Below are 22,740 nucleotides of genomic sequence, written 5' to 3'. Positions count from 1 at the left end.
TCTTCCTTTTTTTCAGTTTAACAGCATCAATCAAGTTGATATCGAGGGTTAAAAAAAAGAATCGCCCCACAGCCGAATGAATTAGGCGTACGCCGTACACTTTGCGATATTCCAAGGTGTTAAGGATCGATCCTTGAGTATAATAACAACCGCTGTAACATCGAGCTCAACCTATTGAGATTCCGGATTCCCGATAACGATACAATAGGGCCAACCGCTACGCCCTATGAAACTCTATGTCACGCCAACGGCTACGTCACGACGGTACGACGGAGTCCGGCATCACGAACTATGTCGTCGAATACACGTGTTACTACACCAGGGCATTTAGCTCTGCTGATGCAAAGCAAAGGGGTGAGAGGAAAACGATGGCGATGGTCGAGTCCGAACGATGACGTCAAGCCCGACGAGTTTACCGGAACACGGCTTGAACGTCGGCTTTTGGCCAAAAGTGATATTTTTTATTACGAGATATTCGTGCACCGAAAGTTTGCTGAATTTTTATAGAGTAGTAAGCTACGACGATCTATTCAAAAGTATAAAAACTTAATTTACTGGAATTATAAACGAAAGTTTATACATCGATGTTTCGTTTCAAATTGCTTCAAGGCGGTTAAAAATCTGATAGATTCGTTCAATTTTGATTGGTGGCTCAGTGACTTTATAAAAATGAGTATTTTGATTAAAATAAATCATCGTAGAGTGGAATTGAACGAACCTACTAGATTTTTCACAATTTTCGAAGCATTGATACGTCTGAACTGTTGTTTGAAATTCCAGTGTATTCTGTTTTTGTAGTTTTGACGAGATCTTCGTAACTTACGATTATAATAATATACATAATAAATATTCGATCTACGATTATCTTGCGATAAATTTACTAGAAAGTATCGATTTTCGTTCAACCAACCTCCTCAAGCTTGAAAAGCATCGGATAAGATACCAATAGTATCAAGTATCGGCGACAGGCTTTCCGGCAGTAAAACACCCGGAGGAAGGTAGTAAATCGTTTAACCTTTCGTGCCGAACCGATGTCTGTCTGCTACTTGCCACTCAACCGCAATTCCGCAATTTGTTTCAGCATAAGAGAGGGTTAATTCTGCACTTAGCTCCTCCTCCTGTCCTTTAACCCTCGCCCATCCCCCACAGATTTTAATTGGTGTGTCGTTCGACAGTGACCCGACCCTCTGGCATTAAGGCAAAGACGTTGTGATCGAAAATGTCGGAGGTACCGGGGAGCACTGGGCTCGTAAATTTCTAAGACCGTAATGGCCCTGGTTTATATTCAGCTTGTAAACTACGTGCACTACAAACTGCAGAGTAATACCAACTTCACCCAGAAAACCTTGTTGACGTAAGCTGGTGCTAGAATTGCTTTTAACAATAAGCCCTCATAGTTGAGTTATTCAATCAATTGAAAATGGACAATTTCGATGATGTGAAAATGGGGTGAATTTAAAAAAAAAAGACTGGAAAATTACTTTACACGACTAGAAGCACTTTATTACCTATTAAAATGACGAAAAAATGCATGTAATATTTAGAATAACGCAAAAAGTAAAGGAAAATCATAGAATACATGGAGAAAATTTACCTTGATTATTTGCAAAAATTACTAACACACTAACGCTCGAGTGTTGACGTCGGTGAGTTGCGACGATAAGAAGTGCCAATGGAATTTCCCCACATCTGAGAATCAAGCGACCGATGTATGCCATTAAAAATTTAACGATTTTGTGGACAAGATGACGATGATCCACGTACTTGTGATTAAAAAATCACCGCCAATGTTGCACATACTGATACGGGAAATCAGCAAGCTTTTATCCACGCGTGAAACACGTGTCTGCTCCGACGTGTAAGTGAGGATCAATGTGTGCATGTGGCTCGAGGTATTTAATGTGTGGATTGACGGATAGATTATGAGTTGATGTTGAATTATACGGTACACGCGGAATAATTACTCGGGTGACCTTTGCGAACTCTTTCTTTTGCGCCTCTGATATGCATGAGTATTACGTCGAGATATATCTTCCTTTCTCAGTCAACAACAGTCCGATAATGCAGGCCAAAATATAAGCAGCGAGCTCGTAAAATGTTAATCTGTGTTATGCTTGCTTCTTGTTTACTTAAACGTATAGATTGAAATTACAAGGCGTAAAAAGGATTACTGCAACACTTGTGATTGTAAGGCAAAAAGTTTACACAATAAGGAGGAAGGGTCAGGGGCATGAAAAATTATCTTCACTCGAAAATCAAACGTTATAACGAATGCGGAATTATCTAATTTCTTACGTTTTCAGTCAACCTTTTATTTCCGTTTAGGTAGATCGTATACACCTTTGCTCGATAGAATGTGCTTAACGTTATTTTTAACTTAACACTTAGGTACATATTACGCATAAACATAAAGTAGACATAAATTAAACAACAGAAAGTTGGCAAAAACTTTCAGTGCAGTATCCGCCCAATCATTTAAACACCAACTCAGTCGGATGGAAACAGAACCCAAAATCATACAGTCAGCAAAGCTGACTTACAATCAGTACCAAAAGTTCTTGACTCGATTGAACTCGAATTACGTTGTGAATGATTATTTACACCGAAACTGGTACGATGCGTGTCGTTCACGCGGTTCATCCAGGATATCCTTAGCCTTGGTTCTTCAGAATCTATAACCGTCGTCGTTTACTTCCTTGGACTCAGGAAACTCCTTCGACACGTAGTCGTCGGTCAGTTCGTTAAGTCTAAGATACCGTTCGTGCAGCCGATCGATGTGAGTCGTGACGGCTTCCATCCGTTTGTAAAAGTCGTGTAATTCTGCTTGAAGGACTTGTTTCGCCGGTTCAGAGGCCACGGAGACAAGGTCGTGGAGTATGCGGTTGTCTTCGTCGATAGTTTTCCGCATTTCGGTAATCAGCTTAGCTGACTTTTCTAGGTATGAATGTGACTCGACTAGTCTTTCATCTGACACATACCAAGAATACACCATAAGACTTACAATCGTCTTTGAAAGACATCTACAGGCGTGGGAGTCAAAGCTTGGAAGAGATGGTATTTGGAATGGCCCATACATCGCAATTTCAAACATGCAAAAATAAAATAACGAAAGACGAATTTTTCGAAATCTTTCGTTATTTTATTTTCGCATGTTTGATATTTCGATATATCGGCCATTCCAAGTATTGATCCTTCCTTTTCAGCAACAGTTATGAAAGAATATTTGGCTCACCGTTTACTGTTGACGTGGGAATGGACCGTCTCCATCTCAATCCATGGTAATCAGAACTGCTTGGGTAGGGATCGTAGTCATCTTCTCCGTACTCTTCTTCGTATTCATTTTCACCGAATGACGCTAAAACATTGAACAGAGAATCGTCTTCTTGAAATGTAGATTTCAGGCATTGGTAAATGGCATTTGACAGAATCAAGTGTTAGTGGTTTATAGGACTTTTTAAAGTTCGTTTAGAACAGCGTACAAGGTTCGCTGTATCTCACCAAAAGATTCTGAAGTAAGTTTTAGTACGATCAATTGTTTTTCGATCCAATAAAGACAGAATCATACCACAGAAGTAAAAACTGATTGACGCAAAGCAGATAAACGAGATGAACTTGGGTCGTTGAGTATCGACAATTGTAGAGATCGGTAGTGAAAAAAAGTGAAATTGACTTACCCGTTTCGCCATAAGACGGTACAGAACGATAGCCAAGCCACCTATCGCTGACAACGTCATCTACTGAATCAGAATAGTCATCGTGGTTATAGTCGAGCAAAATGTGATCACTGTTCAAGTTCTCAGCCTCGTCGTTTAGTTTTTCCGACAATCTTCGGAAGAAGTCAGCAATCCAATCGTCACCATCGTACCGATCACTTCCCGAGTCGGTTGTTTGATCAATATTCTCAGATCCCGTTGGTTCATTCGGATTCTCATCAGTAAAATTTTTCCAATCGAGTACAACCGAATCTGTCGAATTGATGGCTGGCGATTCCGTATGAGTAATGAAAAAATCTTCAGAGCTCTCGACATAGTCCGAATCCATTTCCTGATCTATAACTTCTTCTGTCACTTCCACGGTTTCCGGTGGCACGCTCGTCACCGCAATGATATCTTTTTTACTTTCGGTCTTTTCCGCCGAGTAATAATCGTTATAGTCTTCGTAGGAGTCTTCGTCGAAGGGATAATCGTCGGAGCTGTCATTTTCTTCGAATATTGTTACGATTCCGGTGTCGTTGACGATTTTCTCCAGCTCTTGAGTCGTCATTTCCGGAAACATTGCCATCCAATCGTCCGGCACTGGTGTAAAAACTTCGCTGGACTCTACAACGGGATTCTCAATCTTCTCATCAACTGGGACGGTAATGCTTCCGTTTTCTTCAGGAATCTGATCCATTTCCATTTGTCTATGAATCGATTCAATTTTCTTGAGGAGCCGTTCGATACTCTCCACCTGATCTAGATCGATATTTTTCATATCTTCCTGAAGCTGTTTTAAAAAGTCGGACGTTTCGTCCACCGAATCGCCGAATGTCTCTGCATCGATTTTTTCTGAAATTTGTTCCTCCTTCGATTCTTCGCTCGAGTGATAATATTCTTTGGAAAAAGATTCGATTGTAGATACGGTGCTTCGGATTTGAAGATCCGAGTCGTTCGTTGAATCTGTTTCATTTTGAATAGTATTCTCAATTATTTCCGTCGCCTGGACTTCGGCGTCGGTTATCAAGTACTCGGTTCGAATCGTCTGCTGAAGTTCATAGGCCACAATCCCAACCAGCGCGATAGTCAGGAGGATAAAAGAGAACTTGAAGCATTTCGTCACCCTCGATTCGTAGCTTAAAACCGAGACGAATAGCGGATCCTTCGATTTCTTCTGCCATGCTAACCCGTCCTCCACGCGCAGTAAGTTGTCTGCACAGCAGCAATCGATCGAAAAAAAATAAATTAACTAACCCCAAGAGAAACGAAGATCGATATAAATTATCACTACGTTGATTAAATAAAAAGGAACGAGTTAATTTCGAACAGAAATAATCTTCTGGCAAATGCAAAATTGCAGATCGTGTAAGCGTGTAGCCACAAATAGAATATCGGATATTATTTACTAAGAATGAAAAATGCATTCAGATATGTAAATTTAATGCAACGATCGGATGCACGGAATATTATACGGATCCGTATCGAATTAGATTTGCACGGTTGGTACGGGCAGCTCAAAACAAAAATCCTTTCGCTGGATTCTAGATATACATACGGTTTCTGTAGCACGGTTAAATCACGTTCCACCTTGTTTAAATATCCGCATGCGATTACGATTAAAAGTTCGTAAGCACTTGTGATCTGTAGCAAATGGTTTCCTTTTTACGTCGGAAAATAATCTCTAATAAAATGGGTTAAAAAAAATTTTCGACAGCTGTCTTCGTCGTTGATGAAAACCAGATGAAAACAATCGCGACCAAATTCCAAGCATGCAGTCAATTTTTGATAACAGTACAACTCACCAGAACTCTTCTGACTCGATTTCATGTTCATCGCTGAATGATCACTTGTAAACTACAGAGTCTGGCTTGCTGAGTAAGTAAGGAAAGATGCTCAAGATGCACTTCGCCTCGAGCCGGCGACGATTTGTTACTAAAATACGGGTAAAAAGAGGAGATGGAAAATAAACTAAAAGGAAAACATGCCATCTGAGAAGCGCTTCGGACTATTTGATACCGCGATAACGATACAAGGTTACGGGTCGTCGCGTATCGTGCGTTTGAAAGAAGCTCGCAAATCCACAACTGTGATCGGAGTATGCGAGCTTGCATCGATCGAGTGGCTTTCAAGCATCCGACAATCACATGTGATCCTGCAATGACCGTTTGGACGCTCATCATTTTCCCAGAAATTCTCTCTGGATCATTAACTTCGACAAGTTTTCCTGGGACATCAGGCTATCTCGGACACACTTGTTGACGTAAACATGGACCTAATAACTGTCGGTTTCTCGTTATCGGTTCAGAAGATGCTTCAATTCGTGCTACTACCGACGATTAAAGTGTATCGGGTTACCAAGGTTCTGTCATTATAATTAATAGAGTTTTTCAAACTCGAATTCTTTCTGATTTTTACATGGCAACTAAATCGGTCTTCGTTGTTGCTTTTTTTCACCCAAAGGCAAAGGTCTGCGGTTAAAGTATATTCAGTGAAAACAAGCTTCGCGATAGACTCTGCGTCTGTTTTTCTGAAAATTCGTAAATGCGAATCCGCCGTTCACATTCCGCGCGGACTTGAAAAATTTTTAAGTTAGAAATGTCCGAACGAAAAAAAAACTCTTACAAAAAATCTGAAAAAATTTCAAAAATCCGATGTAGCATACGAAAATGTTTAAGCAACCATCCATAGTACAATGACGCCGGCTTCTAATTTTTTCAAAGTTTTTTTCGGAAAAAGCTTAAAAACAATAAAAAGGAAAAATCTCCAGAATTCGGCTCTGGGCGTGAAGACTTTTATATCTGATGCCAGATTCTTCAGAATTTTTTCAGATTTTTAAATTGGGTTGATCAATAAAATCATTTCAAAAAATTGTAGAAAATTCAAACTGTGACGGAAAAGTCTAAAAAAAAAAAACTAAAAATTAGTGCATTTTAATGTGAAAATAATCTTATAAAAATCTAAACGGACTGCCCATATGTTATACATATATCAACTTATGGGTCGTGGAGATACCACAATAAAATTCAAATGACACATCAACCGCTATTTATCGCGGTTAGTCGTGCCGATGGACGGTTACGTGAACTTGCTGAACATAACATGAAATAAAATGTCTGATGTACAGAGTAAAATGTGTTGAAACCACGTGTGAACAGTTTTTATTTTCTTTTATCAACGAGAGAAGAAAATAATACAGAATGTATATAACATGTAAAATGGCTAATATATAGATTATTTGTCAAATGAACTGAAGCGCGTGAATCCTAATTCGACTTAAAATTCATGGCAACATATAATTTGCGCTCTTCTGATAATATTGCTTATATTGTTATTGTGATTATTGTTCTTAGCGCTATTATTATTATCATTATTATCATTAATAGGTATTAGAACTGGGTAAATGTCTACGAAACAAGTACAACAATATTACAGTCGAACTATCACATACCGAGCTGGTTGGAAATTTTAGATAAGAAATAGTTAAATAATAACTGCGTAATTAGCCTGAGGACCATTAACTGGTAAACAAAATTCGTTAATCAGTAGCCAGAGTGACATTATCGACCCTTGATTAGCTTTTTGCGTGGTGTCTAATCCACCGATATTCTTTGAGAATTCTTCAGCGCAATTCGGTATTTTCCTCTTCTATTCCAACTTTACATTACTTCATCCGTACTTGTTTCGTCCTCACTTATCGTTAGTTACGGAAATCCGCAGTGTTTATTCCGAAGCTTCTTCTTTCTCGCCTTCTGGTGGCTCGGTTCCAAGTGGCGCGGATTCGAAACTATCATCTGGATTATTTCCGAAAGGGTCAGCAGAGTCTGAGCTTTCCTGAGGTCTTAAAGAAAAGATAATATGACTCATAAACGCATTGTTCATTTCCTGTCCATTATCGTCACCGAAAAAGGGTTTCTGAGGATCCATCGGTCCACTTCCATCTTCCTTGCTTAATGGTTCGCGGATATTTTTGTGTAGGAAAAATATTTTCCAGTGAAATCTGGGATGCTCGGGATCTTTATCGAATCGATTAGGAAACAACATCGGATACGAACTGCCCGGATTAGGGCTGAAGAATTGCGAGTGGTCAGCCGGCATGTCTTCATGTGCTGCTTCTTCTTCTTCCGGTTGTGCAATTGGATCGTTCTTCAACAGGTCTGAGGTAGGCTCAGGTACCATTACTGACCTCTTGGCATCATGATTTGACCATAATAGGTATCCCATTGTTGCAAAGATGGCGATCAGCGAAATGGCGAAGAAGTACTTGAGGTACTTCCCCAACTTCCTTTCGAAGGCGATCAGCTCTTCGAACTCCAAATCCTTCTTCTTTGCCGCCGACGTCCGGCGATCCTGGGACTCCACCAGCTTTCCTGCGCAACGACAGATTCAAATTGACGAAATATTCTCCACGAATTAAAAAATTAGGCTTTTAGTTAGTAAAGTAAGGTAACTCACCATATTTGTTTTGACCCTTCTCCAAATTCAGCATCAATCGATGCGGAATGGATTTACGATCCTCGCTTTTTTCCGCGAACACCATCATAGACGACGGTGGTATTGAACCACAAATTTTTACTGTGTCGATATCGATTTTGAATTGTATTAAAGTTGGATTCTCAACGTCGATAATTCCCGCTCAACTTTTCCACCGCGGAGCACAAGTAAAACTGTTTCTACAGACCAGTTTCTACGTGGTTTAATGTGTCGTTTCAGTTTCCCGTTGCCAGCGATAACATTTGTACTGACGTAAATGCGGTTCAATTTCACCGTCACTTTCTTAAATAAAAGCCTTTGTTTTCTGCGGTTTGTGTTGACGGTTCAGTCACGAGCTTGTATCTTGCAATTAAATTCATGATGATGTTTCGCGCGAAGGGCACATTTTATACAACGTTGACCACCCCCGTGCAATCACGATGTGGAATAAATCTAAACCTGATCTAAATCTTCAAAACTAGAATTCACGATCGATTTTTACTTTTCGCGAATTGACTATGTTGATTAAATTGAGCAACGAGGTAGCTGGTTATTGTTAATTGAATGATGAACACGAATAGCGGTAATTTTTATTATTTATATTTTAATATACGGTAATTTTCGTCGAACACGAGCTTTGTGAATGCATTGCGGTAACCGCCCGTTCGTTTCTCAAAGGATAACAATAACAATCACCGTTTTCTCTGACGTAATAAGTCACATCTACCAACAACACGGCAGACCGTAGATCGCAGCTTTTATATTAATCAATTTCCTGTTTCCTGCTGTTAAAAAATAGTCAGCGTTTCGCAAAATATTTACAATCACGGTATATCGTGTGCTGGGTATGTTGATAAATTTCACAATCTATGGGACAGTCTTGGCCACGTCAAAAACAACTCTGCAAGTCTATGAAAATCGGTGTGTATTTCACAGAACTACTCTATTTTTCGGACCATAGCCTTTCATCCTGATCACATTGGAAATTGACTTTGAATTGATTTTGAATTGATTGGAAATTGAAAGATTACACCTAACGTTATGGCCGTGACTGTTAATTAGCGAAGGTGGTTTCTATGCCCTCTTGGGAATACCAGGGAGAACAATGATAACGACATGCTTGAGATTTTATCCTCCTGCAGTCATTTATCGCTGCTGTATGGATACGACTTCGTAGTATATTCACAGCAGTTGATCCCACGATTTTTTTGGTTGTGATTGCGAAATTTCTGAGATACGAACTGGCCGGAAAAGGTGGTTACAAATCTACTCGGAACCACAAAGTTTTCCGCTTTTTCAAGAAGCATAAAATTAGTTTTTTTCTATCAACATTGTAAAGTTGTATTGTAATTCATCCAAATAACTACTCATCCTACTTTCTTACAAAATAGAATTTTCAAGAAGCATCAAAGAAAGTGTTTTACCACTTTAATAAAATATTTTCTAAATTCAAGGTATAACAATATATCGTCTGATTGAATAACCAATTAATCCATGAGTTTGATGAATTTTATATGAATTTAGCAAACTGTATGTATCAATATAATTGAATCTAGCAGAGGCCGCTCTATTGGTTTATTCATATCATAAAGCGAATATAGTTTCACTAATTTTACTAATTCATCAATACTGAAATTTTGAACGAAATAAATATTAGATTGATTTCCAATCTCAGAGCAATTATTCAGTTTTTTACGGTTATTCTAACGAAAAATTACACCCCATCAAGAGAAATTTCTGTATCAAATTCGTCTAGAATTTGGTTGTGTCTGTAACCCTAGGAGTTTCTTCTTAGAATATGTCTATGTTCAGACGATTCACTCAGCGTCAAAATAATTCTACTGAAGTTGAGGTGGATTTTTCCCCCTTTGTTCTCCCAAAACATTTGTGAATTTCAGTTGACCGGGTCACTGCATTGATCGGCCAGACCAAATCTACATACACGTATAAATCAACATACATGTATGGGTTAAAAGCCTCGTATTACATGTATTATAAACATAATAGTAAAGTGTAATTTGACGAAATCATGTAAACAAGATATGATTACTTTGAATCTATATAAAAAGTTTCCAGAACTTTTTCAAAAACGAACGACGGAGCTACTGCCGTTTGCCCGGGACTTCTGATCCTTATCCTGAATTCAAGTTTCAAGGACACTGATTTACGGGCGTGTATAAACTCGCCATTAACGCTACAGACATTTCCGAGGATAAGATTATCCGAGATGACAAAAGCCACGGTAATATCAGACTAGCTGTATCGGGGTTATTTGTATCTGATATCGGCGCAGGTGGCTGACCGCGTGTGCAATTCGTGTGATAATAAATCGGTTTGATATACGCTTATCTGCGGGCAGTAGAACAAGAGAATTAGTTGATCACCCGAACCCATTCCAACCGGTAAATCTGGAGCGCCTCGTGGCCCAATAATCTCAAAATGTGGCTGCGTTCTCACGTCTCGGTGTTCCTTGTCTTCTTTCTGGAGTCCTTGCTGCTGCTCAATGGTTTGTAAATTTCAATATCATTCTATTCGCGATTTCCTTTAATTAAAATCAAGAAAACAGGTGTGAAAAATATTTCACCCTGACCTTTTTTCCGCTGAAAATCTTTCGGCGAGCCTCTAACTCGCCAGTTTCCCGAAATCTCGGATGATTTCCAAAATTCAATCCATGCTCGTTCTCAAAGTCTGAATTTTGTTCAACAATGCTAATTCGAATTTCATAAAAATTCTCACCAGTGGCGAATCCTTCCCCCATTATGCGAATCTTGGCGGTTCCTTATCTCTCCACGTCTTCCCGTCTACTTCATTTACTCTCTTTCTCACTCTTGACGTGCGATTCTCTTTCCTAGTTTCGACATCCACGATAAATCACAAGACACCGAGTGCTGTATTAGTTATTAGATGATATTCATCAGTTTTCTGGGTTCCGACACGCAATCGGCTGTCGTTTTCGTGCAGCGCTCAATCCCTTCGTGACTCCGGCTTTTGGACTACGTTTCATCGTCCGTACACCCCGTCTGCTTTTGTCAACCTCCTTCAATAGGGTCTCCAAACCTAATATCCGTGCCTCTACACTTCTCCGTTTTCACGTTTCTGTCACCTTTTCCATTTGGTATTTGCACGAATGTCTCCGACTCGCGTGCCGCCCGATTCACGCCACCTCAACAATTCAATCAGAGAGTTGAAAATTCTGACAAAACCAGGTGTACGAAAATCGGAGAATTTTTCATAATTTCTTCGAGAATATCTCGGTCATCGTTTTATGTTAATAAGAAATTGCTCACGCTGGCACTATTAGAGGCCTGGTCATGGATATGGTTTAAATTTCGATCACCAATTAAAATTGACCCACTATTAATCTCTTAATTAGATACGAAGCCAGAAATTGCTGATCGTGACACAAGTCCACCTGTCAATCGATGAGATTATTAACTTGTAATATAATGTTTCACGCCGATTACGAGAAACACCTGCACGTCTTTCATGTGTATGTCTCTATCTCCAAATAAGTATACGCAGCTAACTGACACAATGATTACGACAAAGGTGTCATTCTTATCGAGTTGATCCGACTTACTTACCTTGCTTCATAAACTGCTTCTCCATTATCCTTGCTTGAAAATCACCAAAGTACCTACATCCGATTAGAAACTTAATTCCTCACTCTATTCCCAAATTGGATACCTTGCAATTACATCGATTACAAAAAAACACTACAATCAGAATTAAATTCTTCCCATTGTTGGAATACAGAAAATATATACATATAAACATGAACGTTATCTGAACACGTGCTAATCTCACCCTGAAACAATTGCTAAATAAAATCCTGCCAATCCCATCACGGCATGAATCGAAATGCTTCGATTTCCAGGATCCGTGTCCAGCACAAGCTCAAGTTCTGGACTTGAATCATCACTTCTGAGCAGAGTGTCGACGTGGGATTGTTCCTCGGACACTGACTGCACAGTTTCAAACAGCTCCTGCATCGACAATTATTGCGAGTGCGCCGGTGGCTACATGTACGACACTAACATGACGTCCTGCATTCTGGGTAAGAACCTGATCAACGAACTCGATATCGACTCGAACTGCTAACGAACCTTTGCCGATTTTCATCAGTCGCAACAGCCTACGGCGATTCGTGTACCGAAACACTTCAATGCAGCACTTATCTTCTGACTGGCGGAGTCTGCGAGGATTCGGTCTGCACATGCGGCGATGGCTACCACTACATCCATGGAAGATGTTACGCCTCTTCCGGTGAGCAAGTTTTTCCGTTGACCTAAAAGTCCCTTCGTCCATGCTTAGGTTCTATGCATTGCTTCGTTTTAAGGACTGGGTGAGGCTTGCGAGGCTGACGTCAACTGCTACGTGAACGCTGACAACGAGGCGACGTCCTGCGTCGACGGTGTCTGCGTCTGTAGCGACGGCTTCTACCAGCGGGAATATCGTACCTGTCGTCGCGGTGGTTACTGTGAGTTTTACTGACGAATTATTGGCCGGGATACTTTAAGTTCTGGATCTTGAAATCCTTTCGTTCGATGTTTTCCAGCCGAGGGTGACGAGTGCGCTGTGGACATCGACTGTCAGTTCGAGAACGGTATCTGCAACAGCAGCTACGTTTGCACCTACGAAACAACAGACAACACGACGACAACCAGGCTAGAAATCGAGGATCGCGTCACCAGGAGTCTGGGTCGTGATGATGAGAACGCCAGTAAGCATAGCTTCCGTAATTTATTCATAATCCTTAAATTGAACCCAGCAACTCGTAACGAACCATCGAGACGAGTTTAACTATTCTAGAAACAATAATTCTTCTTATCAATCCGGCAGCGGTTGGCACCGAATGCGTGTCAAACGACAATTGCTCCACCCTTGCAAATTCGAAATGCGGTGCGGCTGGTACCTGCATCTGCAACAGAGCCTATTTCGCTTCCAGCGACTTGAGCACCTGCGTACCAGGTCAGTACACCCATTGTGAACGATCCCAACTACTCGTCATTCACTTTTCCTACTGCGCAAAATGTTGGCAGTTTAGAACCGATGGAGGAAGACTTTAAATCACGAGATTATAACAACCTCATCAATCCTTATCGATATTTTACCTTTTATTTACGACGATTACAGAAATCGGCGAAGAGTGCAGCGACGACGATGACGTAACGATCACGAATTCTCTTTGCCGTAACGGTACCTGGAGTTGCGGTTACTCCACAGTAACTTCGCTGACTCAGAGGATATGCAGAAAAAGTAAGTTTTTTTTTTATTTTTCAGTGCTTTACTTACTACATGACGAAAAAAATTCTTGCAGGTACCAAAGTCTACAACTATTCTTGCCTGTGGGATGAACAGTGTTACATATTCGGACCCGACGCTTCTTGCCAAAGTAAAAGCTGTCTCTGTGACGAAGGCTCTCACTGGGTTGAGGAAGAGCTTTTCTGCTGGGTGAACAAGGGAATTAGTGAGTCCTGCCAGGCCGACGAAGACTGCTACGTCGAAGACCTCGACGTCGAGTTGTCCTGCTCGAACTCCGTCTGCACTTGTCCTAATGGGACCATCGCCAACTCGGACAACACGCTTTGCAAAAGTGAAAGTGCAGGTACTCAGTAGCTCTCTCTGATTACTGGCACTACTTACAATCAGGATACTATTTATCGAAACGACTGAGATGATGCCCGTCATTTTACGAGGTTTCCTTTTCCTATTTCATGACTTTCTTTCTTCAGGGCTCGGTGATGTTTGCGAAGAGGACAGTGACTGCACGGTGGCCAATTCGGTTTGCGTCGATTTGGTGTGCACTTGTCCCGACTACTATTACGAGCTCGACGAAGCTTGTACGGCAGGTAATAATCAGCTCTTTAATTAGCTCTTTTTATGTCGAGGATTGGAAGGTTTCACTATAAACGTATACTTCTTTCAAGGGATAAACGCGACCTGCTCATCCGACAGTGGCTGTTCCGTTGCAAACTCCACGTGCAACGATGACTTAGTCTGTGATTGCGCCGACGGCTTCGTGTCGGATGAAATCAATTCTTGTTTGCCAGGTGACTAGATTACACTTCTAGATCGTTAAAGCAGTTTTGCTAGTCAGAGAGAATTCCGTCCTGATGTCCAGACACTAAAAATTTATCTTTAATCAGTGGCAAGCTACGGCGAATCGTGCCAATCGGACATCCAGTGTTCAACCACCCTGAACAACACCTATTGTTCAATCGTCACCTCGACGAGTGACGCCGCAGTGACAAACACATCGAGCTGCGATTGTGAATCTGACTACCATTACAGCTATGGGGCATGCTACCTCAAAGCAGGTGAATCATACTTTCCTCACAAGCGTGTTTAATATAACTTAAAATGTAAAACCCCCTCTGACTTTCTGCTTTTCTCTTAAATTCCACAGCCATTGGAGACAGTTGCTCAACCCTGGCTGACTGCTACGTGGAATCTGGATCGGAGTACGTTGTATGCCGCAGCGGAGTTTGCGCTTGTACCTGGGATGCTACCGCAAGTTCAACGACAGCTTGTGTCATAAGCACAAGTGAGTATTCCAGGAGAGTATCAATTCCCAGCGACGAGAGCTGCCGTGCATTTCTTTCGTTCTCCGGACTTCTCTTACGGTCCTGTTTAACACTTGTCTCTACGTTCATTTTGCATCACCGACGTATCGCTACGTAGTTATAACTTTGGAATTAATTTCAATTAATCCCCGGGTCTTACATCGCTGAACACCGTAGTTCTATGCGACAATCGCAATTACCTGAAACTTGGTTCACGCAATCGTTAGAGTAGTTCCAATTACTCTGGTTCTAGTCGACCATTTCATGTCATTGCTGTCTGTGCTCAAGGGATCGATTTTAAAGATCTTCTCTCCAGCTGATAAAAAGTTTCCACCGCTGTTATTGACTCGGTGTTTTTCCACCTTCAGCGATCACCAAGATCTTGCTTCAGAAGCCTACTTCGGGTCCTACGACCCCGGCAAAAAGTCTGGACAGCCGTTTTACTGCTAATTATTTATCGTCTCTAGCCCGGAAGTCCGATTGCCATCAGCTGGTGGTATACTTATTGCAATTCCCTCTTCATCTTGCTCACTCTGCCAACCTGCTCGCTTAGAAAGTTGTACACCTACTTTTTAGCCACCCCTCTACTCTCTGCGAGTAGGAAGTATTCGCACGTCCAAGTCACGCCCCGAGACCACGCGACTCCGTTTTACCCACGTGTATCGACCCCCCTACTTTTGGTTAAAAAAAATTTAGAACCAGCCAACAAGACGTCGGGAGAAACGAGTGAAAAACAAAAAACAACTCTCGAAAGGAGGGAAGACTCCAGACGGTCAATGACCGGACAAAATGAAATGCCTTGTGCAGAATTTAATTAATTTAGTTTCGTTTCGGCCACACTAACAATTACGCACGATTATTGATCTTCGTATTTTCATTAATCAATTTCTCTTTTCCACAGGTGATGCGACTTCCTTCTTCCTGTCCACCTGGCTGGCTCTGAGTCTACTCAGCGTTAAAATTTTTCTAGTCTGATCAACGCTGACGAATGTTTAATGTTTCATAACTAATTCTCGAATAATAATTACTTAGTATTTGTTACTGACGGTGAATTTTTCATTTACAATTTTTCGAAGTAGATACTCAATCTCGGGTCTCGGCCCAAAGGGTAACGGTTGTAACTATTAGGACGCACTAGCGTCGATGAAAGGAAATCAAATTTCCAAGTCGATTTACGTTCGGCTCGCTAGAATCGCCTATTTATAAACTTCGCTATGATAGTATCACGCGTATTTTTTATAGCCGCATTGTTAATCTTGATCGAGAAGAAACTGAACTACGAGGCGAAACGACGGCTCGCAATAATGTAGATTTAAGTTGCCGTCTTAGAGCTCCACCCTGACTCGCCTACCTTTGATAAATCGCTGGGAGAACCTCCCTCTCAAGCCCGGTCATGACGTCACGGCTCGATAGACGACGACGTAGTTCCTAAAGTGTTCAACGACACGAAGACTACTAACTATCGATAGCTCCGTCCAACTTTGCCAACTCACCTCGTGGTTCTTGCTTCGTTATTTCACTTTCACCCCTTGCAATCAACTCCATCCCTTTAGGAAGATTTTCATCCTGACTCTACAAGATAAGTACTCAGACTTAAATACGCCGAATAACATCGATTCATAATAACAACAATAGCGTTGGTGAGTCTCGTCAAAGGTGCGAATTTTTAATCACCCAACGCGATTGTAGATTTGGCAATTTCTGCGGTCTTGTAGCCGATGTTTCGACCGAGTGAAACACGAGTCGAAAACTAGCCGTGGACACGCAAGTAACAGCTCGATTGGTTCACCTTTGATCCAAGCCAAGAAGACTTAGTATTAGATCGCAGGGACTTGTTCCCACGCAGTTGATGTGGTCATCGATTACGCTGCCAGAATCAGCGACGTCATGCCTGCCGTTTTTTCACCGGGTCCTTGGCGTGGAGGTCCACCTGTCACACGACTACGTCATTACTAATCCCTGCTTCCGTTGACCTCTGCCATGCCGAACAAAGCGCAATCCGAGCGGTGGAAAAACTCGCCTCGGATTTTCAACTTCGCGGCTAATTTATGTACCTCCATAAAGGAAGGTGAGGGGAAAGAAGAAAGAGCGAAACACTCGAGCAAGGATTTGCCAGGTGTCAGGTGTCGATCGTAAAAAAATTACACATACTCAATGTCAGCTATCGACGATTAGAGGTATCTAATCGCTACGCGCGCACGTGTCAATTCAATGAGCTCGTTATCTCTGTTGAATGGAACGAATGATAATTACATTGAATCAGCGGCGAGAGTAATACACTTGAGAATTTTTCGAGACGCGAATATAATTTTATCGAAAAAAAATTTTACTCACTACCGAAAAACAAGAAAAAGACCAATATGAAAGTTGTCCTGCACATAAATACAATCACCTTTATGCACGCGAGTGATGGTAATCAAGTTGAATTTGTCGAGAAAAAACATCCACTTGTCACGGAAATTTTTTATAATTCTCTCCCAGATCTACTCGTGAGTCAGGAAATTACGCGACAGGTTTAAGAATTTTCATGGTTAATTTAATGCTTTGCTTCTAGAAAGAATATCAAAGCAAAAGAATTACCAGTTGAAGTTCAATCAATGAATCGTACAGCTCCCTACAGGTCAGTCATTCGCTAAAGCGTTCTAATATTTAAGGGAAAAGCTCGCGGCATGTGATGGACAGAAAGGGTCAGCGCAAAGTCGGGGCAAGGCTCGTTAATTATTAGGTTGAACGGATAGAGCAAATTGTCGAAAGAGGTTGGCAAATGGGCTTTGAAAATGGAGAAGTGGTATAAGGTAGGTATAGGAGTCGAGATTAGCGACGCCGGAGAAATTAAAGGTCACACGCCAAGCAGATGGGCTGCCGATAGAAAACCGACGAACAGCGACCTCTTTTCGTTCCTCAGGAAAGACTTTGCGCCCTCCACGTATAGTCCGTGCTTATTAAGGTTGGATACCTATTCTATTCTATTCTATTCTATTCTATGTGGTTCCGAAGCATTTCCGGATTCAAAGTTTCGATATCTCACCAGACACGAAGGGTGGGAAAAAGTTGGGCGGAAAGTTCGCCGTTTATGGTCTCTGATTGTGTGTAATTTGGCGAAAATCGTTTGGCGGAGTGATTTTCGGTAATTTTTGTGATTACACCTGAGGCAGAACTGAAGATTGGAATAAAAAGTGACAGCGAGGCCAGATCGGTTATCATAGCGATCGGAAAACTCCCCGACTTATTGTATATTCATGTAAAAATGTTTACGTTGAATCTCAGTTACAAAACAAAAGGTCAAAGGTTGCCGGGAAAGGCTCGGTAAGCATTTGACTGATCGACGTTCGTTCTCAACCCTGTATATAGGCTAGAGCGTAATTATTCCGCCGTTCGAATCGCCTTTACAACATTTCGATCACCGCCTTAATCGGGTATCTAAATAACGACGAAAGGTAGAACCGTAGAGAAGGTTGGCAGGGTGGCATTGGAAGGGTAAAAGTTACTGCAGGTTCCCGCTAATGCGGAAATAATAAAATAAAACTGTAACGTCCTTGCCCGACGAAGGGGTGAAGCCGGGGGATGGGGGTGACCGCATAATTTTAACGACTCCACGAAGGCACTCGCGGCATTCGTCCGCCATGCAGTTTAACACCTTAAGCCACCCTGTAGATTCGCACGCACACCTTTTCTCCAGCTGCAAAGGCATTAGGGGTACGTCGAGCTGCATACACCCCTCGGAAGGACAACATGCATTACTCACGGAGAACATTACACAAGTAAGTGCAGAGTCTGTCCAGCCTCGCGTGTCAAGTCGAGGGTTCTACTGTGTGTTTTGTAATGTTTAGTAGTACGACTGAGGTCAAGGCCAGCCTCTGCAATTCCTTCGAAGGAAAGAAAATAGGGGGGAGGGAAAAAAACTGTTTGAGAAAAGAGAAAAAGTCGATGCAAAGAGACTCGATCACGGGGTTCTGAACTATTCATGGGGCTTAATGAATTGAGTGACCTACAATCGCCGATGTTGCAAAAATGTCTTCAGTCGGTCTAGATTTTTTTCATGAAAAAAGCACCCCTTGGCCCAGCGTGAAGATATCGCGATAACCTTGCGCTGTAAATGTTTCCAAGATAAGAATGTAAGCTGTTGGGGAGAAAAAATTCATGTTTTGTGACCTCGATATTTTGTCGAGTGAAATATCGTGAATTTTGAATCGATTTTTGATGTACAAATATGAAAACATGTTTTTTTGCGAATTTCAAACAGAAGTCTGCGTTTCTTCGTTTACTAGATTCTGAAATTCTATACGATACCTCGTTTTCAATTTTTACTGCAGGTAATGGAAAGAGTTTGCAGAAAAATTTTATCGCGAGACGGTAGAAATCGAAAGTCAAGAACACGCGGGAGAAAGAAGAAATTTCTAAATGTAACCACGGCGTGTAATTATTAATACACCAGCTACCTGCGTCATAATGAAATTCATAAGCAGTGGAAAGTGCGAAGCTGAGTTGTTAAAACCGCCTTATTATGCGTATTTAAAAATAAACACGTATATCCCTCCGTTCGAATACTATATTCGCATTTACTGCAGGCTTATCTGTATCTCGCACCTCGCTATTTTCGTCTCGAACTTCAGCATTGGCCCATTGTTATCCAGTTTTGCCCCCTCCTGCGATCGCAATTCACACTCACATGCTTAATACGTGCGAAATTAACACTCCGTTCGTATGTGAAATCGGTATATTTTTATACCATATATATTTCCAACGTAATGTGAGAAACTTCGCGAAGCAATTTTTCACTTCCTCGACCTCGTAATAAAGTCACCCAGCCGGATATCTGCAATCCACAGGACATGACAATCCGTAAATTTATATCCAAGCAGGAAATATTCCGCTCAACATCACGTGAATCCAAGAAAATAAGCAAAGTGCTCCAATTCAAAAAAATACGACAAGTTACAAAAAGGGATGATTCTGACAGCTGCAAAGCTTTTCGAGGGCGGGGGTTGCGAGGGATTTTTGAAAATTTCGGGGGTTGGTTTCGGGCGTGCAGTTGCTGGACGTGAGAACGACGTGGCGTGCTCAGAGCACGCATAACGTGATAGAATAATCAATACTGAGGTGTTTTACATGCGATTTGCTTAAAAACGAGGTCATCTTATAATTCGGTATTTTCTGTACAGTTCGTCGGTATTTGGATGCTTGTACGTGCTTCAGGCGGTGCTGCAGTCTGCTGGCACCGAGGAGAAGCCGAAGAATCTTTGTTCCGTGCTAAAAAATCGATGCGCACCTCCTCTACCGATAGCTGAAAACTGATAGCAGACAGAACCACTCTGGGTAAACAGAATTGCCTGCGAATGATTCCAGCTGCTGCTTTGCAAAATTCTGTCTTACTAACTGCGGCTGATTTGCGTGAAATTAGCAGAATTTTTCAGTAATTAACTTATGAATTGGTTCGGTTGATGAGCAGGAGTGTAACTAGGATGGGGCCCCTATAGATGGGGGAAAAAATGAAGTCGTAATATTTCATTCGGGTTCTTAATCGCGATGTTTTGCTCTTTTGTTTTCAGATGCATTCTGCAAGGTTTGGTTTTATCGTTTGCCATCAGATACCAGCATGCCATTTTAGTCAATCAAACAACTTATCAGTTTCCCAGCAAGCTTGAATTTAATATTGTTACTGTATTAAAAGATACATCGAATCAATAGTCAAAAATTAAAGAATAAAACTTCTTTCTTGGATAAATGATAATTTTAGGAAAAATCGGATATTTTACTATTTTTTCAGAACAAATTTAGAAAGCCTGGAGAGTCCAGAAAAATTTATTTCATTATTTACCCAGTGCGCCAAATTTGCGCCCTTGCCCAGGAACCCTTAAATGTCTAGTTACGCCCCTGTTGAAGAGTGCTATAACACCCTTGAATTTCTTTACAATTTTATCGTAGATTTTTTCTAAATCGGAATACACTCACGGAGTATTCAAGTACACTCATCAGTTAGTTTATATACCGGATGACACTATTAATATAAATCAGTGGCTGAAAGTCTTTCCTATTCGGTAAGTCTAACCGAAAGCTGGCAAATTATTGCTTTTTGGTGCTTTTGACTTATCGCACGACAATGAGAAACGTAGAACCGTGCCTTTCGCCACATTCAAAGTGTCCCCCTTTTGAATTCAGCTGACAATATGATGACAAGTACTTGGGTCGTCAAGGTCAAGCGATCTTTTCTCTTTTACGAGTAACTCAGCGTTTTTTCTGCGCCCTCCTTTTCATCTTCAATCTATTCAACCTCCGGTGCCTTGGCACAAAGGTGCTTATCTCTCTTCTCGACGAAGAAAGGCCTGTGATAGTCTATTCGATAAGATGCATCTGCGGTACCCAGCTCTGAAAAACCTCCGACTTATCACCTCCGGAAAAAACCGTTGTTCACAAATGTCACCCTGGTTGAAAAAATATCTACCCAGAGCGTTGATTCCCCTGTCAGTAAAAAGTAGAAGAAAAAAATTCGTCGGTGGTTTAGCTTTCACTTTTCTACTTTAGACCAAATTTCTCCGCATCAATTCCAGGACGCCATAATTCAATGACTGATATAGTTCAAAGCTCACGATGAATTCCGCTATCCGTTTGCAACCCTGCAAAACCGAGAAAGTTTATTGCGAACCGTCGCAAAGAAGCGAGCAAGGGTCCCGAATTATTTCACCTGACCTAGACTCGGCAAAATAAAACTCGAGGCAATCTACGTAGAGTGGTATTAAAGGTGCAACGTTATACCTACGGTGCGCAGAATTTACTGAAGACAGTGAGAAGGGAATCGAATTATTACCTACCCGGTTGCTGGGAGTAAATGCACCCGACGTGCTCGTCACTCTTTATCCAATGTAGCTGTGCCTCGCATTCAAATAGGCCAGGTCAGAGGTTATTTACGGTTATTCAGTCAAGGAGACCTTCGAAAATTCGCGAGCTTATTTACTACCCCTTCTCACGCTAGCAGTTACGAACCACGCAAACGACGCTTCGATTTACTCGGCAAACGGCTGCCACTGACGGCTGATAGTGAATCCCAAAACAGGATTTGAAATGTGCAAAAACTGAAACTAACCGGAAGCTTATTCGGTCGCTTCCAGACTTCCGGGGAATGGTACATCACTTTAACCCCGAGGTCGAGGTGGAGGTCAAACGAGGGCAGCTGGAGGTGAGCCACCCGAACTCAGCGACTAGAAATATTTATAATTCAAAGATTGAGGGGGGAGGATGTCGGGTAAATTTATGCAGCTCGACCGAACTCGAATCCCTTGAGGTCTCTCTCGGCTGTTTTCTCGAGGCTCACTTGCTAAAGTGGAAATTTGTACCCAAGTCCAAATTTGTGTTCGTACTGCCGTACATTCTGTTTCTGGTTGCATGTAGCGGGTACTTTACATCCAGGAGAAAGCGATAAGGACGAAAAAGGAACTTCGTTCACCGAAAAAAGCTGCGTAACCAACTGGCGAAGAATTGATGATATTAAGATCGACGAATTGCGTTGAACTGCTCGACTTGATTACAAGCAAGAGCGAATGGTCAAAAAAAAAAAAAATCTTTCACGCTGCCCTGACGGATGACTGATTCTGCGGTCTTTCAACGCGGTTCTCCTGCTTCCGAAGTACATCTGCGAACGACAAGCCTGCAGGAAGCAGGGCTTAATAGGACGCGTGAATCGAACGCGAATAGAACCCACATGCGGTTTAACAAGGAGAATAACAGGGCGAAGCCAAAGCCGCAGTGTTTTAATGACCAAACGATGTGCTCCGAGCGATCGAAACTCTTCATCGTGTTCCATTCTCAATTGCTGGAACGAACGGTCGTCGTTAGGGGTTGATAACAACTCGTCCTCTACCCGTGAGTAATTGCATATTGCGATCTCTGCACTTGCTAAGAGAGGCTTCAAACTTCGGTGTAATTATCGAGCGCAAAATTTTTCGCAAATTTTCTTGTTCGATATTCAGGAGAGGAAAAACTTGTTTTCAGGAAAGAATTCAAGGATAGACATG

General features: G+C 41.6%; 3 protein-coding genes across 3 annotated transcripts; 1 reads left to right on the top strand and 2 right to left on the bottom strand.

The window, feature by feature from the left end:
- Positions 1-2,285: 2,285 nt before the first annotated feature.
- Positions 2,286-5,757, bottom strand: LOC124413068. Its single transcript, XM_046893400.1, has 4 exons — positions 5,498-5,757; positions 3,675-4,907; positions 3,233-3,355; positions 2,286-2,967 (listed from the first exon to the last, which is right to left on the bottom strand). Exons 1-4 carry the CDS (start codon positions 5,526-5,528, stop codon positions 2,666-2,668), a joined length of 1,689 nt encoding a protein of 562 aa, XP_046749356.1. The 5' UTR covers positions 5,529-5,757; the 3' UTR covers positions 2,286-2,665.
- Positions 5,758-6,833: 1,076 nt separating this feature from the next.
- LOC124412965 lies at positions 6,834-8,289 on the bottom strand. Its single transcript, XM_046893220.1, has 2 exons — positions 8,148-8,289; positions 6,834-8,062 (listed from the first exon to the last, which is right to left on the bottom strand). The coding sequence occupies exons 1-2, from the start codon at positions 8,233-8,235 to the stop codon at positions 7,416-7,418; spliced, it is 735 nt and encodes a 244-aa protein (XP_046749176.1). The 5' UTR covers positions 8,236-8,289; the 3' UTR covers positions 6,834-7,415.
- Positions 8,290-10,417: 2,128 nt separating this feature from the next.
- Positions 10,418-15,724, top strand: LOC124413022 (prion-like-(Q/N-rich) domain-bearing protein 25). Its single transcript, XM_046893316.1, has 13 exons — positions 10,418-10,671; positions 12,043-12,222; positions 12,291-12,431; positions 12,505-12,645; positions 12,724-12,888; positions 13,008-13,136; positions 13,302-13,424; positions 13,486-13,773; positions 13,901-14,017; positions 14,096-14,218; positions 14,315-14,485; positions 14,575-14,712; positions 15,633-15,724. Exons 1-13 carry the CDS (start codon positions 10,605-10,607, stop codon positions 15,704-15,706), a joined length of 1,857 nt encoding a protein of 618 aa, XP_046749272.1. The 5' UTR covers positions 10,418-10,604; the 3' UTR covers positions 15,707-15,724.
- The last annotated feature ends 7,016 nt before the right edge of the window (positions 15,725-22,740 follow it).

The sequence above is a fragment of the Diprion similis genome, chromosome 12 (genome assembly GCF_021155765.1).
Source record: "Diprion similis isolate iyDipSimi1 chromosome 12, iyDipSimi1.1, whole genome shotgun sequence".
Classification (NCBI taxonomy): domain Eukaryota; kingdom Metazoa; phylum Arthropoda; class Insecta; order Hymenoptera; family Diprionidae; genus Diprion; species Diprion similis.
Note: the sequence above shows the minus strand (reverse complement) of the source record. Positions and strands in the feature narration are given on the sequence as shown.

Coding starts and splice junctions, on each gene's coding strand:
- LOC124412965 (XM_046893220.1), bottom strand. CDS start 8,235: ATGATGGTGTTCGCGGAAAAAAGCGAGGATCGTAAATCCATTCCGCAT. Junction 8,063..8,147: donor GAAGGGTCAAAACAAATATG/GTGAGTTACCTT, acceptor GTCGTTGCGCAG/GAAAGCTGGTGGAGTCCCAG.
- LOC124413022 (XM_046893316.1), top strand. CDS start 10,605: ATGTGGCTGCGTTCTCACGTCTCGGTGTTCCTTGTCTTCTTTCTGGAG. Junction 13,137..13,301: donor CTTGAGCACCTGCGTACCAG/GTCAGTACACCC, acceptor CGACGATTACAG/AAATCGGCGAAGAGTGCAGC. Junction 13,774..13,900: donor TTGCAAAAGTGAAAGTGCAG/GTACTCAGTAGC, acceptor TTCTTTCTTCAG/GGCTCGGTGATGTTTGCGAA.
- LOC124413068 (XM_046893400.1), bottom strand. CDS start 5,528: ATGAACATGAAATCGAGTCAGAAGAGTTCTG. Junction 4,908..5,497: donor ATCGAGTCAGAAGAGTTCTG/GTGAGTTGTACT, acceptor GCTGCTGTGCAG/ACAACTTACTGCGCGTGGAG. Junction 2,968..3,232: donor TCCCACGTCAACAGTAAACG/GTGAGCCAAATA, acceptor GGTATGTGTCAG/ATGAAAGACTAGTCGAGTCA.